The sequence below is a fragment of the Lynx canadensis genome, chromosome D1, assembly GCF_007474595.2.
Source record: "Lynx canadensis isolate LIC74 chromosome D1, mLynCan4.pri.v2, whole genome shotgun sequence".
NCBI classification, from domain to species: Eukaryota; Metazoa; Chordata; class Mammalia; order Carnivora; family Felidae; genus Lynx; species Lynx canadensis.
In genome coordinates this window covers 102,355,131-102,372,324 of record NC_044312.2, presented here as the reverse complement: position 1 = coordinate 102,372,324, position 17,194 = coordinate 102,355,131, and the positions used below count along the sequence as shown (strand labels likewise).

General features: G+C 39.5%; 1 protein-coding gene across 1 annotated transcript in view; it reads right to left on the bottom strand.

The window, feature by feature from the left end:
* The window catches only part of LOC115525890 (fatty acid desaturase 2-like protein FADS2B), a 37,231-nt gene extending 23,808 nt beyond the window's left edge, over nt 1-13,423 (bottom strand). Inside the window, exons 1-3 of the mRNA XM_030333299.1 lie at nt 13,097-13,423; nt 4,011-4,121; nt 892-1,089 (exon numbers count right to left, since the gene is read on the bottom strand). Coding sequence (XP_030189159.1) covers nt 892-1,089; nt 4,011-4,121; nt 13,097-13,423 — 636 coding nt within the window. The remainder of the gene's footprint in view (nt 1-891; nt 1,090-4,010; nt 4,122-13,096) is intronic.
* Nucleotides 13,424-17,194: the final 3,771 nt, after the last annotated feature.

Here is a 17,194-nt window from a genome sequence, read left to right as displayed (position 1 = left end):
ATGTTCTGCTATGTCCCAGCAGTTGATTGGCATTTATGGTGGAATCCACACATTCTTTTTTTTTAGTGTTATTTAATTTCTAGTTAGCTAACATGCAATGTAATATTAGCTCCAGGTGTACAATATAGTGATTCAACATTTCCATACAACCCCTGGTGCTCATCATGACAAGTGCACTCCTTGTGCACTCACGTATTTCACCCATCCCCCCGCCCCCTCCCCTCTGGTAGCCATCAGTTCATTCTTTTTTTTTTTTTATATATATGAAATTTATTGACAAATTGGTTTCCATTCAACACCCAGTGCTCATCCCAAAAGGTGCCCTACTCAATACCCATCACCCACCCTCCCCTCCCTCCCACCCCCCATCAACCCTCAGTTTGTTCTGTTTTTAACAGTCTCTTATGCTTTGGCTCTCTCCCACTCTAACGTCCTTTTTTTTTTTTTTTTTTTTTTTTTTGAAGTTCATTCTTTATAGTTAAGAGTTTGTTTCTTGGTTTGACTCTCTCTCTCTCTTTGTTGATTGAAAGATGAATACAAGATAAAGGTGAGTGTTACATGGCTGGGAAATGACTTCAGTTACTGAACTGGTATGGGTACAATTGGGCAAAGACTAGCATCTGTCATAAATTAAATACTTCCTATGTGTCAGTCACTGTGCTAGGTGTTTTCATGTTAACTTGGTTAGTAGAGAATATTTCCATAAAAATTATCCTTATTTTACAGACAAGAGACTGGGGTCTGGCAAGGTGTGGAACTTGCTGGTGTCAGACACTGATGAGCAGCTTGCTAGGAGGTGTCAGACAGCAGCTGGTGCAGGTCTAAAGGGAGAAGGAAACAATTCTGAATCGTCCCCTAAAGCCACTGCTTGGTTTTAGGGTATGTGCTTACCTGGGAAATTGTGAGAAGGCAGGAGATAAATATTGTCACAGGCCAGCCACTGCCAAAATGCCACACTATTAGCCAAGCCAGAGTTTCTAAAATCAAGACCTGGATGAAGTGAAGGAAGAAGAATGTTGGGTTGGCCTTGAACATGTTCATGGCCTCTAATGTTCTCCGCAATTCTCGGAAATCTTCCACCAACTGGGACTGAGAAATAAATGTTCAAGGAAGGAATTAGTTCCCTCAGGGAACACAAATGAACACAATAATCCATTATATTACCTTATTAGTACCTTAATTTTATGAATACAAATTTAATTATATTAATAAATTTAATTGGGCAAAATTAAAAACATAAAACTATGAACAAACAAAACTTTTTTGAAAAGTTATGATAACATTTTTTTTCCCTGGAGAATAGAAAGAGGAGTAGTAGTTTGTAAACTGTCCTCAAACTATTTTGGAGCTCAGAATTTGTGGGTTTTTTTTTGGCAGGGGGGCTGTGAAGATGGTTATTGTGTCTAACTGTTGCCTTTCAAACCATCAGTATTGCTTCAGGTATTGATTGATTGATCTCCAATAATGCTTTGGAGAACTGTGTTGTCTATATGGATCTGTGTTACTGTAGTTAGTGGTACAGTTTACACAGAATTTTCTACATCATCAGCAGTTCAGTATGTGCAAAGGACCCTTTCATTAAAATGATGAACACAGAAAAATGCAGGGGCATTGAGGAGGGCACTTGTTGGGATGAGCACTGGGTGTTGTATGGAAGCCAACTTGACAATAAATTATATTTAAAAAAAAATTAAAATGGACAAAAAAATGCTGTTCACTTGGATTAGCTCAAAGGATGACTTTCTTGTGAGCCGATTGATGGATCCTTAGAAACAGGGCAGGATCTCTGGTGGCATTAGTGTGTGTCTGCTGATATGTGTTGTGGGGGGTGGGGGTTTCCTGGTTCTGTGTTTATGTAACATGCGTATGTGCATGTGGGTGCATGAGCAAGGCTAGTATTGGTTTATAAGCTTGCCAGTCAGACTGTAGAGTCAGTGCAAGGGCTGGAAAGAAATAACTCTTTGCTTAATGACTAATGAATGGGTTTGAAACCAGGACAGGTGACATAATGACCAGAGCATAAGAAAGAGAGCAGGATTGTTCAGATACATGAAAGGAGAAAATTTATATATATATATATATATATATATATATATATATATATATGAACATAATTCTAGAAGCAAATTCTATGAACGTAATTCTAGAAGCAAAAAAAAATTCACTGATTCAACTTTTAAAAGATCTGTTTCCTGGGTTCATCTCTCAAGCCTCCAACAACTTTGGAATTTTGGTGACCATGGATAACTTTAAGAGGCATCTCTAGAGTGCTTGCCAACCTGGTCATATTTTCCAACTCATCTAGTGTACAGAGTAAGGGGTCAGCAAGCCCGGATGAGCACTGGTCTGAAATCATCAGCAAGTAGGTGATAGAGGCAGGAATTTAACTTATGCTTTCTGACACAAGTGTTGTGCTCATATTAATTGTCTATAGACATATATCTGAGTATATATGTGTTATTTTGCACACATACATAGTATCTACATAGATGCACTAAAGAAAACTTTCGGCAGACCTTTACCCCCCAGAAACCAATACTCTTTTAGATAATGAATGGTTGTCTTATAGTTATCAACCATTAGTGGATTTTCTTTTCCTTCAAGAAAATTTTAGCAGAAACAATTAAGCTTTGCATCAATTTCTCTTTTTTACCCTAGAGTCTCCTGCCCTAAATGATGGTGACATATCTGGAGGTTTGTCAATTGCTGGTGCCACGAGTGAGTTCATGATGATAGTATCTAAAATTTGTTGAGCATTTACTACATTCCAGACACTGTTCTAAGCACTTGAAGTGCTTTTAACTCTTTCCATAATTCCCCAATATCTTCTAGGAAGTTGGTGCAACTGTCGTCGCTCTTTTACAGAGAGAGAAATTGAGCCATGGAGAGGTTTGGGAAGTGGCCTGAACCCATACAACCTGTGGCAGAGTTGGGCTGTGAATCTAAGCTGTGCAGCCTCAGAGCCCTCGCTGCCAAATACAGGACTGGGTTTCCTGACACACAGCTGTGTGGGATGCATGTGGGCCTGAGGGGTGAGCCTAAGTGTTTGAGGTCTACACAAAATGAGTTATGCGTCTTCAGAATCTGCCTGTTCCTCAGTGAGTTTGTTTCCTCATTTCCTGAAGCAGAAGTATAATGCTAATTCTATTCTCCTCACAGTGATATATGGGTCAATATTGGGTACAAATTATTTCAGAAGAATTACACAGAATGTAAGCAGCTTTAACAAAACAGATTGCAAAAAAAAAAATGAAATGCTCGATATTAGTCAAAATCCTTTTAAGCCTTATGTAAAATCATCCTAGTGAATGTCTAATCTTATAAAGACCCTGTCCTTTGGAAGATGGTATTTCAGGTGGCCAAAGTAGTAGGGAAAGAAAGAGTGGCACCCTTCCTTGGGGTCAGAAAGAAGTGACTTGGAATCCTGGTTCCTTGATACACCAACTATGGGGCTTTCAGAAAGTAACTTATTTTCCCTGGACTACAATTTCACCAAATGTAAAAAGGGCTGCTGTTAGGATATATTCACAACTTTCATTTGGTAGCTATTTATGGAGCCCCTACTACATGTCTGATCCTGTGCACGTGGGTTCTTGAGGACACAGAGATAAGCAAAATATACATACATATCTACTGCTTTCATCAAACTTACTTTAGCAGTGAATATAGGCACAGACATCAAGCAATTGTAAGCAGTCACTGGACAAAAGTTGTATCTGGTAGTTGCCTGACATAAAGGAGGTACTTAGAGACACAGAACTTCTGGGGTACTGTAGGACCAAACAATTCATTCCTTTCTTACACAGAGGTTTAAGAGTTCTGAATGTCTAAGGAGGATGACATTGTTTTGTAATATGTAGAAACTACTCATTTATGCTGTTACAGGCTCATCTAGGCATAATGGTCAGTTTCTCACAAAAAAGGATCAATTCTTGGATATGTCAGGAATCGCTCAACTGGCCTTTGTCCCCATCCCTCCATATGTTCAAGGGTCCTGAGACCCCACTCACACTTTTGTTTCTCTCCTGGCTGGGCTCTTCTGGGGCAAGCTCTCCAATGAGCAGTGGCTTAAGGTACAATTTTACAATGTCAAGGTCCAGGTGCATGGCTCTGAAGACATCCTGAAAATCACAGAGAATTGATAGAGGCTTAGGAGACACATGCTTATCTACAGAATAGTCCCCTTCCTTACCTCATCCTGTGCCCATCTTGGGAATCAGCAGACTCTATTACAGAGGATTTCTTCTAACCCCAGGGTGATGCTTCAAGTTGAACAATCAAAATTACCCTTGGAGATACTCTATGAAAGCTTCATGCTGGAGATCCACCTACCTGAGGCACTGCTTCATTAGGCAAGCCCAACACAGCCAGGATATTCCTGAGCATTGGGAGAGATCACTGTTTACTTTACTGAGCACCAGAAGAATTAGTTTGCTTGAGTTAGCGAGCCATGATGAATCTTCAAAGCCCAACATCAGGGTGGTAAAAGTTGCTCACATAGAAGCACGCAGCAACCATGACTAGCTGTGAAAAGCACATCTCCCATCAAATATCCCTCTTGGTTCCTGGCCAAAGCCAAGAGGAATGAAACATTTGAATTAAGTTCTTTAAAAAAAAAACTGGTTAAAGTTGACATTGATAGTGTAGGATTAATTCACAGGAGAGAAAGGGAGCACAGCCCTTGAGGTCTGAGCTGTCTAAAGTATACGCTCTTCACAAGTTTTTCACTGGAGGGGTCTCATCATTCTTTCTAAAAAGTACTAGGCCAATCTCTGCAAGGGTTGTGACAGCCAGGCACATAGAGGTGACCAACTGTTTTTCCCCATCTCAGGTCCATGTTAAGCAGGACCTCAAACAGGCTGTGACAAACAGTGGTGGTTCCTATATCCTGCTTGTATTTGAAAGTTAGAGATATTCTCTTCCTTCCCAAAGAATGAAACAGATTTTGGGGAAGGAGAATTCTCCAAGAGGTAGATATTAGACTTTCTGCTATTGCAGCTTTGAGAACAGGAGTGATCAAAAATGAGGAAATATAACTAAGATCATAACTTGAATATGTGGAAGCCATACACATGACTCTAAAGTGCTGTTGTTCCATAGTACTGACTAAGACAGTGGACCCTGGAGTGGTCTTTCTGTACCTAAATTCTGGTTTCTACTTACTAGCTGTGTAATTGTGGACAAGTTTCTTGAACTTGTCTGTGCTTCTGTTTTCTCTAACATAAGGGTGATGGTAATAGCCAACCAATTCATAAAGTGATTGTTGGGATTAAGCAAATCAACATATTAGCCATCTTTCTTGTATATATACTTCAAGTGCTAATAACTTACTACCTACATTCTCTTCAATATAACAACTCAGAGATTTTCTTCCTATACTCCAAAGCCTAATGTGGTATGAACTCTAAATTGTTTTAGTGAATATAATGAACCTTCCATCTTCAAAGTGTAAAGCAACCTTGGATACATCTAAGAACTACATAGAAGCCTACTTTATAAGAGGGTGTTTATATAATGAATAACATTAATTAAAAGGGTGCAGTATCAACTCTTTAGACTTCTCCTAAGGGTCTCTAGATTCAATGATGGAAAAAGGATTTTGTATTTGCTAGAACCAGTCCAGTCTCTACTGCTCATTCTGTTTCTGCATACTTCCTCTGACCCACCCTGGGAAATTCTGCACTATATAATTTCAAAAGTTTTTCTTAACTATCACATTCTGTGGGTCTAAAACTTAGTTTCCCAAACCAGGAAGAGAGCCTTTCTGTGATTAAGAAAGGAATTAAAGTATTTCAGAATGATCCATAGTGGCAAATCATATTCTACTTGTTTAAAAGCAGATTAGGATGGAAAACATTCTCATGGATCAAGTTAAGAGTGTAGAAGAAAGGTAAGCCATTGAAATTTTGTTTTACTCTGAGCAGTCATACAGAGTCCTGGAACAGTGTGCTGACGATAATGTTCTGGGTTCATCGTTTTTTCTGATTCCCAGCAAGATTTGCAGGCAATGCTGTAATCACATAGCCTAAAGACCAACAGAATTTTCCAGCATAGTAGGCATTGCCCTGCTATGTGGACCTCTTTTCATTGTACTGATGAGCAGCATAACAAAGGAGTTTGGGTAGTCTTAGATATTTGATGTAAAAGCATTTCCTAATAGAGTCTGGATATTGTGGAAGTCGTGAAATCCTTTTTTTTTTTTTTTTTTTGAAAGACTTGTAAAAACAGGCTATGTTATCAACACTCTTGGGCAAGTATATTCCTGCTGAAGGAAGGAGAGTGGGTAAACTGAAAGGAAGAGGGGATAGTTCTAACATCTGTTGTGTATATCCTGTGTACAAGAGACTCTATGGGCCAATTCATAACCATCACCTTGGATCTATGAGATTCCATTGCTTCTTCTGTAAAGATAAAGATACCAAGTCTCAGAGGACAGAACGTCTTGTCCAAAATGCCACAATAATTAGGTAGATAGTAAGCTAGGATTTGAACTAAAGGCTATGTGATTTTACAGCCATGAAGCTGTAAAGGTGTATTCTAGTCATAACACGTATAATTACTTTTCTGAAAGGCCTCTTAAGAGAGAAGTGATGCCAGATTGGGATGATGCTAAAATCAGCATGTATCTGCTGGGCGGATAGTAATATCTTCCCACATTAGGTTTTAATCCCCTCACATTGCCTCTGGCTCTAACCTACCTCTCCAGGCTCACCTTTCACCATTACCTTTCATGAACCATCTTGTTTACCAGACCTGACCTCTCTCCATTCAATAAATATTCCATGCCTGTCTATTGTTCTGAAACTTTGAACATACTGTTTCCTTTGTCTTGACTGACTTCCTCCATTTTCTTTCTATAAAAATTCCTTTTCATCCTTCAAGATTCAGATTACAAATTGTCTCCCCTAACTCAGTAAAGTTATTTATGATTTCTCTGGGCTCCTCTAGCTTCTATAACTTTTCAAATTATATTTTAATGAAGCTGTGTACTTGCCCCTTCTCAGGTGGTCTTTTTGTGTTTCTTTTTAAAATTTAGTATAATTGACATATAACATTACCTTGGCTTCAGGTGTACAACAGAATGATTTGATATTCGTATGCATTGCAAAATAATCACCACAATGAGTCTGGTTAACACCTGTCACCTTACATAATCCCCAATTTTTTTTTCACTTGTGATAACTTTTAAAATTTAATCTCTCAGCAATTTTCAAATATGCAATATAGTATTACTAACTATAGTCATCATGCTGTACATTATATCCCCGTGATTTTTTTAGTATAACTGGAAGCTTGTACTTTTGAGCTTCTTCACAGGAGAAACCTCCTGCCTCTGGTAGCCACCAATCTATTTTCTGTATCTATGAGCTTGGTTTTTTGTTTTCTTTTTTAGGTTCCACATATAAATAACATCATATGGCATTTGTCTTTCTCTGTCTAACATAGTTCACTTAGCATAATGCTTTATGGGTCCATCCATGTTGGGGCCAATGGCAAGACTTCATTCTTTTTTATGGATGAATTGTATTCCACTGTGTTTGTGTGTATGTATTTATGTGTGTGTGTGTGTGTGTGTGTGTGTGTGTGTGTGTGCGCGCGCGCATAGGTATCACATTTTCTTTATCCATTCATCTGTAGCTTTGTACTGAAATCCAGGTTTGTTCTTTCTCAAGATTGCTAATTGTTGCTTTGGCTGTTTGGGGTCTCTTATGGTTCTGTACACATTTTAGGATTGTTTATTCTATTTCTATGAAAAATACCATTGGAATTCTGACAAGGATTTCATTGAACCTGTAGATTGTTTAGGGTAGTATGGACATTTTAGCAATATTAATTCTTCCAATCCATAAGCATAGAATATCTTTCCATTTATTTATATCTTCCTCAGTTTCTCTCATTTATGTCTTATATTTTCTAGTATGTGGGTCTTTAACCTTCTTGGATAAATTTGTTCCTAGGTATTTAAGAGTTTTTGAAGACTAAGGCCATGTGTTATTGATTAAATTATGCCTACTGTCTCACTCTGCCTGGAATATGGCATATTATCAGTGAATGCCTGATGAATACAGGAAAGGAAGAATGAAGAGATGAGTATAGGATTTCTCTAACAAGGAAAAAGCTGGAAGCATTCAAATGTGTTGAGTTCAGAGGACATAGGTCTTAACAACCAGCCTCTCTTCCCTACCCAGCATCTCCCGTTTCATCTGGCAGTCTTTTGATTGATTACCTTCTCAACCATAATCCTGCTCCTCAATCTATTCATAAATTTGTACCAACACTCATCCAAAACTGATTATTTCCAAAACAATATCAACACAGGAAAGATGTGACTATTTTGCTTTTACAAATAGCTTAGAAATCCTGCTAACTTTCTGCTGTTATTGAATGGGAGATGGGGAGATGTGCTTTATTGTAGAAGCATGATCCCTACAGGAAGAGAAAAATATGGAAAGTCCTTCTGACTTTCCCTGCCTTTACAAAAGCCTGCCTTTACAACTTAAGTACTGTTGAGAGGTTATGCCCTTCACAAAGGCACCCAACCAGGAGGGTGTGTATGGTCTAAAATCCAGCAATCATTCCATTTGGAAAATCTTGTACTACAACCACCCAAGGAGTGTGCCTTTCCTGTTCACATTAAGGCACAGTGCAGTAGGAGTAAGCTGGTTTATATTGGGCAAATTACTTTATTTCTCAAACCTCAGTTTTTTTCTAAATATGGATAATAATGGCACCCACTCTGCCCAGTGGGTTTATTAATTCTTCCATTAATTTATTCAGTCACTGTTAAAACTTATTGAGGATCTAGCCTAGTGGCTAAGAGCTTAGACTTTGGAAATCAGACCAAATAAATAAATCAATAAATGATTGCATTTTTATATTATATTTAGTTCGTCTGGGGTGGGTTGAAATTTCCCAAATTCAGGAAATAAAACACCAATGGAGAATGTTTATACACACCCACACCCACCCACACACCCACACCCACACCCCCCCCCCACACACACACAGAGTTACAAAACATGATAACTAGATCATGGATTTTGATTTACTCACCTCACAAAAGCTCACCAGAGTAGTCAACACCCAACCACATATGCATTACCACATCTTTGAGTAATTTCTCTTATGCTTACCCGTCTCTGGTCTCATGTGCTCCAAGGCAAAGGCTAGAACAAGTCCCCTCATATTTTGGGTAGTACATGAATTATGAATAGGTCAGTTTGTAAGGAAAATGCCGTCTTTGCCCTTTATCTGGGAGAAAGCCTTTTTGGAATGGAGAATGTTCACTTAAAGTCACCCAGATTCCCCTTCACCCACAGGAATAAGCAGAGGGTTATTTTTCCACTGCAACTCATTTCATTGTTTGAGAACTTTCATTATTTGAAAGCTCTTCCCTATACTGAGATTTTTTTCTGTGATACTTTCTGCTGAGCTCCAGCCCCAGTTCTCTCTCTCTCTCTGCTCTCCCTCCCAAACCCGCTCATCCTCCTGGCTTCCTTATTCTGTCATGGATATAGTCACCTAGTTCACTATGTCACATATGCACAAGGCAGACAGACTGTTTCTCAACAATTAACCAGTCACTCATCACATTTTATAAATTATGTCTCTTAGACATCCTTTGCAGCCACCACCTCTTTTCCATTCCTGTGGTCAATGCCTTGTTCAGCTCTTCAACATATTCCCTGGGCTTCCTCCAATTTTGGCTACTCTTCTTCAGTGCAGCTTTCACTTGGCTGCCAGATTGGCCTTTCTGAAAGAAAGCATGTCCTCATGGCCCATCTTCACCTTTAGTGCCTCAGCACCCCCTCTCTCTACTTCTCCACCTATTTTCTACTTGAATCATTGTTCCAGTGAGAACCAGATAATTTAAGAAATGTTGACAACCTAGAGAAGATACAACTATTATTACTTATTATTACTTTCCTTCATTAATACTTAGAAATCCTGGTTGGTTTTGTTGTGCTGATTGGGGGTGAGGAGGGATGCTGACCAGAGAAGTGTCATTATGTGTAGTGGAAAAAGAGGAAGAAGGGGAAGACATGGCTCAGACTTCAACTCCCTTCCTCTCCTTCCCCTTTCTCTTTCTCTACCCCTCCTCTCCCTTTGTCCTCTCCTCCTCATGCTATGAGAGTCACTGACACTAACTGAGCACTTACTACATGCCAATATTGTCCTAAAAAGAAAGCGGCTAAGCTGAGATGCCCATTTTGCCTGGGTGTTTACTCCTGACGTGAATCCTATTTTCACTCCACCTCTGTGCACATCCTCTCTTCTTCTGCCCTAGCCTCACCTCCATTGGCTCCATGCCATCCTTTTGGAATTGCACACAACTCTCCTGTCTTCCACATGGTAGTCCTCCAAATAGCTAGATGGACTTTTCTATATTTCCTCTAAGTTTTTTTCATCATTTTCCTCTCATATTGTCCTTTGATCCTCATGAGAAAGAACTCAAGTTTCTCAGTGTCCTACTTAGAGTGTGGTGTCCAGAGATAAGAAGTGGGTTGACCAGCACACAAGATACTTAACTTGCTTTCTTTGTCCTGGACATGCTGCTCATGTACATGCATCACAAGATTGCATTTATTCCTTTCATGGTCCTGGAACATACTGTTGCCTTACATGAAACTTGTGGCCAAATATTGTTTCATTTGCATGTCTTGTCCTCAAATGCTTTGTCATCCTCATTTAATAATTGCAAAACAGCCCATCATATGTTATCATATTGATAACTATATCATCAATTCTTCTTGGATTTACAGTTTGTTTCTGGCTTTTCCCCAGCAAACTCTCATCAGATTAGAAGACTGGGCCTAGTCTGTGATAATTAGCACTGTGCCATTAGTTTTAAATCGTATAGTTTGAAAAAAATCAGACAACTCAGATGGGAAATAACAGGAGTAGATATACTGATTTTGTTTTATGGAATCTTTTCTTTGGAGAAAACTAGAACCCATCTCAGAAGAACTAAGCAATAATAAAACAAAAGCATTGCCATTTTTTCAGTATCTAATCTGTGCCAAACACCATAAGTACTACTGACTTTCACAAGGCTAAGATGAAAGTGTTGTTATTCCCACTTTCTAGATTAAAGAGCCGGGGCTCCAAGAGCTTCAGCAACCTCCTCAAGACATTCTTAGTAAGTAGTTGAGCTCAGATACAAGCCAGGCCTTTTTCATTCCCAACCCTGTATTCTTTTTTTTTTTTTTTTTTTCAACGTTTATTTATTTTTGGGACAGAGAGAGACAGAGCATGAACGGGGGAGGGGCAGAGAGAGAGGGAGACACAGAATCGGAAACAGGCTCCAGGCTCCGAGCCATCAGCCCAGAGCCCGATGCGGGGCTCGAACTCACGGACCGCGAGATCGTGACCTGGCTGAAGTCGGACGCCTAACCGACTGCGCCACCCAGGCGCCCCTCCAACCCTGTATTCTTAATCATTATGCTTGGCCTTTAACAAGGGTTTTAGAATGGATGACTAAATGAATGAGTAAATTAATGATCTTGTGGGAAAGACTATCATTATTACCCTTTTATCAGGAGGGTGGAAACTTGGAGGAGAGTTTCCATGTAAATAAAAGAATGGTTCTCTCGTCTGGGCCAGTGCAGCCATGCGTTGAGGGTCAGCTCACAGAGATTATACTTTCTTTAGTCTACAGTTGCCTTTCAGGGCACAACCTGCAAACACCTCTTAGGTTGTAGAGTAAGTCTCTGATTGTAGGTCCTTTATGTCCTGGCCTCCTTCACTAGAGAGAATGATGCTTTTCCACCATGGGCTCCTCTGTTCCCAATCAGATGACACCAAATATAATCAAGATTTCTAAGCTGGTGGTAAACAGGAAATCATAATCACACCTCTGAGGCTATGGATGCCAGTGAGATAAATCATAATAGTTAAAATTTAATGAAACTTTATTAAGTGTTTGGCATTGTGCTAAACACTTTACAAGCATTAGTCCCATTTACCATAAACCAGTTAGATTGGTAAGGTCATTTCCATTTTACAAATGATGAAGCAGAGGCTGCGAGCATTTTAACAACTTTCCCACGTTCATATATCCAGGTGCCAAGCTCAGGCTCCCTGAATTCTGAGTAGCTATGGGGTATTACATTTGTCAGAACGCCTCTGGAGCCTCCCACTCTTCTTGAACCATCTTCTTTTGCAAGAATCTTTTCTCCAAACATTTTTGGATTTACTTACATAAAGTCTAGGGTACATGGCTGACCACACTCAGGATTTTCATTCTTAAGATATGAATCCCAAGGTGGCATGGGTATTTTATCCTAAAGTCCTGATGGTTTTATTTTATTAATTAATTCCACCTTGTTGGCTAGAATTGGATGTGGAATCATGTTTTTTCCCTAACTTCTTACAGATAAACATCATCAGAAAATTAAAGATTCATCAGCTCAGCTGTCTCAAGCTGAGTGAGTTTATCAGTTATTTCCAAGGTGGTTGAAGGCCTGCATCTTTGCCAACACATCATCTGAGCTGATCCTGTGACTTGGGTTAGAAAAGCACTATCCATAATTGTAGGTTTGTGTTATTGTTATTCACATTTTGATGCCTATCATGTGAATTGCTGTCTTCCTTTTACACACCCCATTTATAAGAGTCTGAGAAATTTCTAGATGGGCACAGATGTGATTTTTCCCAAATTTTACTCGTGCATTTGTAACTTTCTTCTTAAAAAACAGTGACAGATGGTAGCCACACTTGTGGTGAGCATAGCCTGGTGTATAGAGTTGTTGAATCACTATATTGTACACTTGAACTAATGAAATGTTGTGTGTCAACTATACTAAACCAGGAAGCAAACAGTGACTCCAATTCAAAACACAACACCAAGAGAAAACAAAATCCAAAATACACAAACAGTATCCACTGTCAGCATCTGAGCCCATCCCAAAATGAGCTAGTCCTTGAGGCTTATTTGGTTTCAGGTTCTTGCTGGATAGGAATCCTGAAAAATTGGTTTGGGAGGAGATGAGCAATTGTGGAGTTTGAGCACGTACTCAAAATGCTTTGGGAAAGAGAGCCAAGTCCCAGCCACCCACCAGTCGGAAGAGAGAAGGCAGAGCTTTGAGTTCCTTACCGTGGCATCTTCCCCAGCATAGTGGTTGAGGACTCGGCTCCCCCCTGGATGCTTGTTGGCCCAGCCAGTAACATCGTAGACCTTGCGATTGATCACCAGCCACTGATCAGCCTTCTGATTGTGTTTCTGGATCTCCTGCCAGCTGTACATGTTGAGACTTTTTCTGGGCACGCCACACTTTCCATTTGCCTCCTGCTTTACAGAGATTTCACCTCTCCCATTTGCTACTGGTTTCCCATTCGTTTGATATTTCTCACCCAGGTATGGCTGACCCTCTCCTAAAAGGTTCCCATTCCCTGCATGCTTGTCTTCAAGCTTCGTCGTCATTGTACCCCTCTGATTTCCGGGTTGGCTCCTGAAATTTCTAATATTTTCCTCTGATTAGACCATAAAATGACACTTTTCCTTCCTTCTTCTTCTACTGCAGTGTGATGCCTGCACAGAAAACTTTTTAACCTAGTTATCTCTTCACCATCCTGACAGTGAGCTCATCCCCAGCCTCACACTTCTCTGACTGTCCTGATTTTCTCTGCCCTGCTAGAGTCTTGGTCACCTTCCTTCTGTCTGCGGGCTGATGTCTTAGCAGCATCCTCTTTCATCATTAAATGTCCCCTGGTAAAGAGCTTGGACCAATCACAGTTGGTCTGAAAGTTGTGGCCCGCCCCAGGGCCACGGGGCAAGACTCAAGTCACAGGGCTGTCCTACACTGCCACTCCATGGAGTTGGGTTCCCCAGCTCTCTGGTGTGCCTGTGGATAGAGATATTTAGGTTTGTTAATTCCACGTGTGAACAAAAGCTATCAAAATCTCCAGGATGACACGAATGCTTGGGGGACTTGGGGGATATTCTGTATGACAGCTGTTATTTCTCCCTAGGGTTTTCGTTTTTTTAAGCAATATTTTTTGAAAGCAAGGTTTAAATGTATCAAAAACAGCAATGAGTGGGAAACTAGTTTTTTTCTTTATTCTTTGAAAGCCATCTAAATCTGTCACACGTCTAAAGGTAATAGCAACAGATGTTTGCCAGATTGCATGATGATTTACGAAGCCGTTGTCACATCTGATTTAATCTGATAAAGCCGTTGCTTTATCTGATTTAATCCTCACATCAGTCTTTTGAGGGAGGTACTATTAGTAGTACCTGGTGGAAAACTAGTCTCGTTTTCCAGGTGAGGAAACATGGGCTGAAGGCCTCAGGTAATATGTCAGAATCACTTTGGTAACAAGTGAATTGGTGCATGGATCCAGACTTCCTGGTTCCAGATATCTGACTTTTCCCCCTTGCATTCTCCAAACCTAGGGTCTAGACATATATAACAATAACTTGACTCAGTGGTTTAGAAATGAGTCAGAGGAGAGATTTTGGGGTAGTGTAGTGGATGTTGTGGGGAGGGTGTTAATTTAAAAAAAAAGCAGCAGCATGAAATAATAGAAAATGTCCATTTTCATACTTGGAAATCAGTCCTAAGTAAATCATCAGTAATTCAGCCCCAGATTTATATACTAAGGGTTTTGTTCTTGTACTTTTAATAATGGTTAAAATCAGAGATGGCCTAAATGACCAGCAATAAGGAAGAAGGCTGATAAACTATGTACATATTGATATTATATATATATTAAAAGTTTTTATAGAATTTTTAATTGCATGGACTCATGTTTACAATATAAAAAGTGAAAAAAATAGCAAAATTCTGTTTACTGAATAGTATGTGATTGGAAATAAAAATGTAAAAGTGTTGGCATTAGCTTAGATTATAGTGATATTGAAACACTTTTTCATTTTTATTTTTAATACTTTTTCCCAGATTTTCTACAAATAAATACATGTTACTTTATAGTTCAGAGAAAGCAGGTTTTTGTTTAAAAAAATAAGGACCCGATAAAAAAATAAAGAACATGAAGTTTGGAACTAGATGAACCTGTGGTCATATTTCTGTCTATCATGTATTAGCTATAGAGCGTCATGCAAATCACCTTACTTCTCTGGGCTTTAGTTTTCCCATCTGTAAAATGAAAGAAGCAGTATTCTCAGGATTTCATTAAGTTAACATAAACACTGTGATATTTACAGAAACCCTCAGTAGTTTCCATGATTTCTGTGTGGAAGTTTCATATATCTGACATATAGACATTTCATATTTGTAGGTTATACACATACATTCAGGTTACCTGCAGAATTTCAATAAAATTGAAGTTTGAAGACAATATTCTGATTGTAAATTTGTCTAGGGCAGGTATGGGGCTTGTCCGGGGGGTTGGCTGGCCCTTTATGTAAGCTTGAGATAATGTCCTTTTGCTATATTACACAATGCAAATACACTGGTGGGAAGTGTGTGTGTGTGTGTGTGTGTGTGTGTGTGTGTGTGTGTGTGTGTTGGGGGAGATAACCAAAGAATTTCACATCCTCCCATTGGTGTTGGCATTGAAAACACTCAGTGCACAGCAGGGCCTCTGTAATCATTCATTTCCTGTCTGTACTTGCTTGGATATCAAGTCAACTATAAAGATAGCTACTCATTCCTTTAAAGCTTTTGTGCTTGTTTGTTTTGGAGTGTGGGAGACTTTATAATACTAGAAACAAGAAACTGGATCCAGAAATATCTAAGCTGAGTATTGTGACACAAGATTCTTACTGTCTCTGTGCATCAGGTTTTTTATTCTACAAAATGGGGTGAACAAATGTGTACTTATGAATTTGTAAAGAGGATTAAATTATATTATATATTGGAAGAAGCTAGTTTAGTGCCTAATATCTGGAAATGTTTAATAGATGAAGCTGCTGTTATTATTTTTATTGTACATGTTTTATTCTTGCTTTGGAATGTAGTTACCTGTGTCTGGCCCTCACTTCATTTTATTTGTTTTTTAAAAAATGTTTTCATTAAAAAGAACATCATTACTAAGGCCCAGGAGAAGAGACTGGGGGTGTTTGAGACTGGGGAAAGTGAGTCTTTCTTGATTCTTCCCTTTTCACCTCCAAAACAAAGGGTCCGACATCTGGGACTTTCTAGGCTAGGAGTTCTGTTCTACCTTCTTTCAGGAGGGACTGGTTCCCAGTGGACTCCATTTTTGTTTTACTCAATTCTGTGGAAGAAAGCAGGGGGAGAAGGAGAGCAGCAAAGAGAGAGCAGGAAATGAGACAAAAAATAAAGGGAGTAGATAAGAAAGAAGGAAGTGGTATGGAGTTGAGAAAGAAAGTATATCTGACATCAGTGACCAAGTCCCAGCTTGGTCCCCAACTACTGCAAGTCTTGCTCATTCACTGGGACTGTTTCCTCATCTATAACATGAGATGTTGAAACTGATGGACTCTGGCAACCCTTCAAGTTTTTCAGTCTATGGAAAGGGAGAGAAACTGTCCTTACTTCATTTCACAGGGAAGTGTAACAATTGCTTTCTGAGCAGTTTGTGCGTAAACAGCTCTAGGACTATTGCTGGCCAACTGGCATGCACATGTCCTCGCCAGAGGGATCTCTTGTGGGTCAGGGGACAGTTTAGAATGATTTCTTATGCTGGCCTTGTCACAGATGGAGAGCACATGAGCCTTTGCTAGTTGGGACCAGAATCTCTTTGAATAAAGTAATTGGCATGGCTTTGCTCCTGCTTTATGTGCAGGGTGTTTGTAAGGCTCAGAAAGTATTGGTAATGGAGGTTTTTCCCAACAAAAGCCCTCAGCACACTCAGTTCTCAGCACACACTCCTTTTCAGAATGGATGCAAGTCTGTCAGAATATGGGTGTATGTGACTGTGTCCAAATCTTCCCCAAAGTTGGAGGGGCTTGTCCCAGACTCATAGAGAGCAGATGGATTGCTCATCAGTAACTATCTTCCTCATCATATTCTAAGTCTTCCTTGTGGAAAAAGAGGTAAACACCTCATATCGGTGGGAATGTTCAAGATTGTTTTGATTACAAGAAGATAATCCTTTAAGGATATGATTCAACATTTGAGATGTTAATCCCACAATGAATTTTTTTGAAATACTAGCATCTTTTACCAGGGGAGGGTCAGTCATTCGTGTATTTACAGATCTATCCATTCAGCCTGTGGAGCTTCTGTGGGCTGGCATTGTGTCTCCCGACCTTTCTGGAATCTTTAAA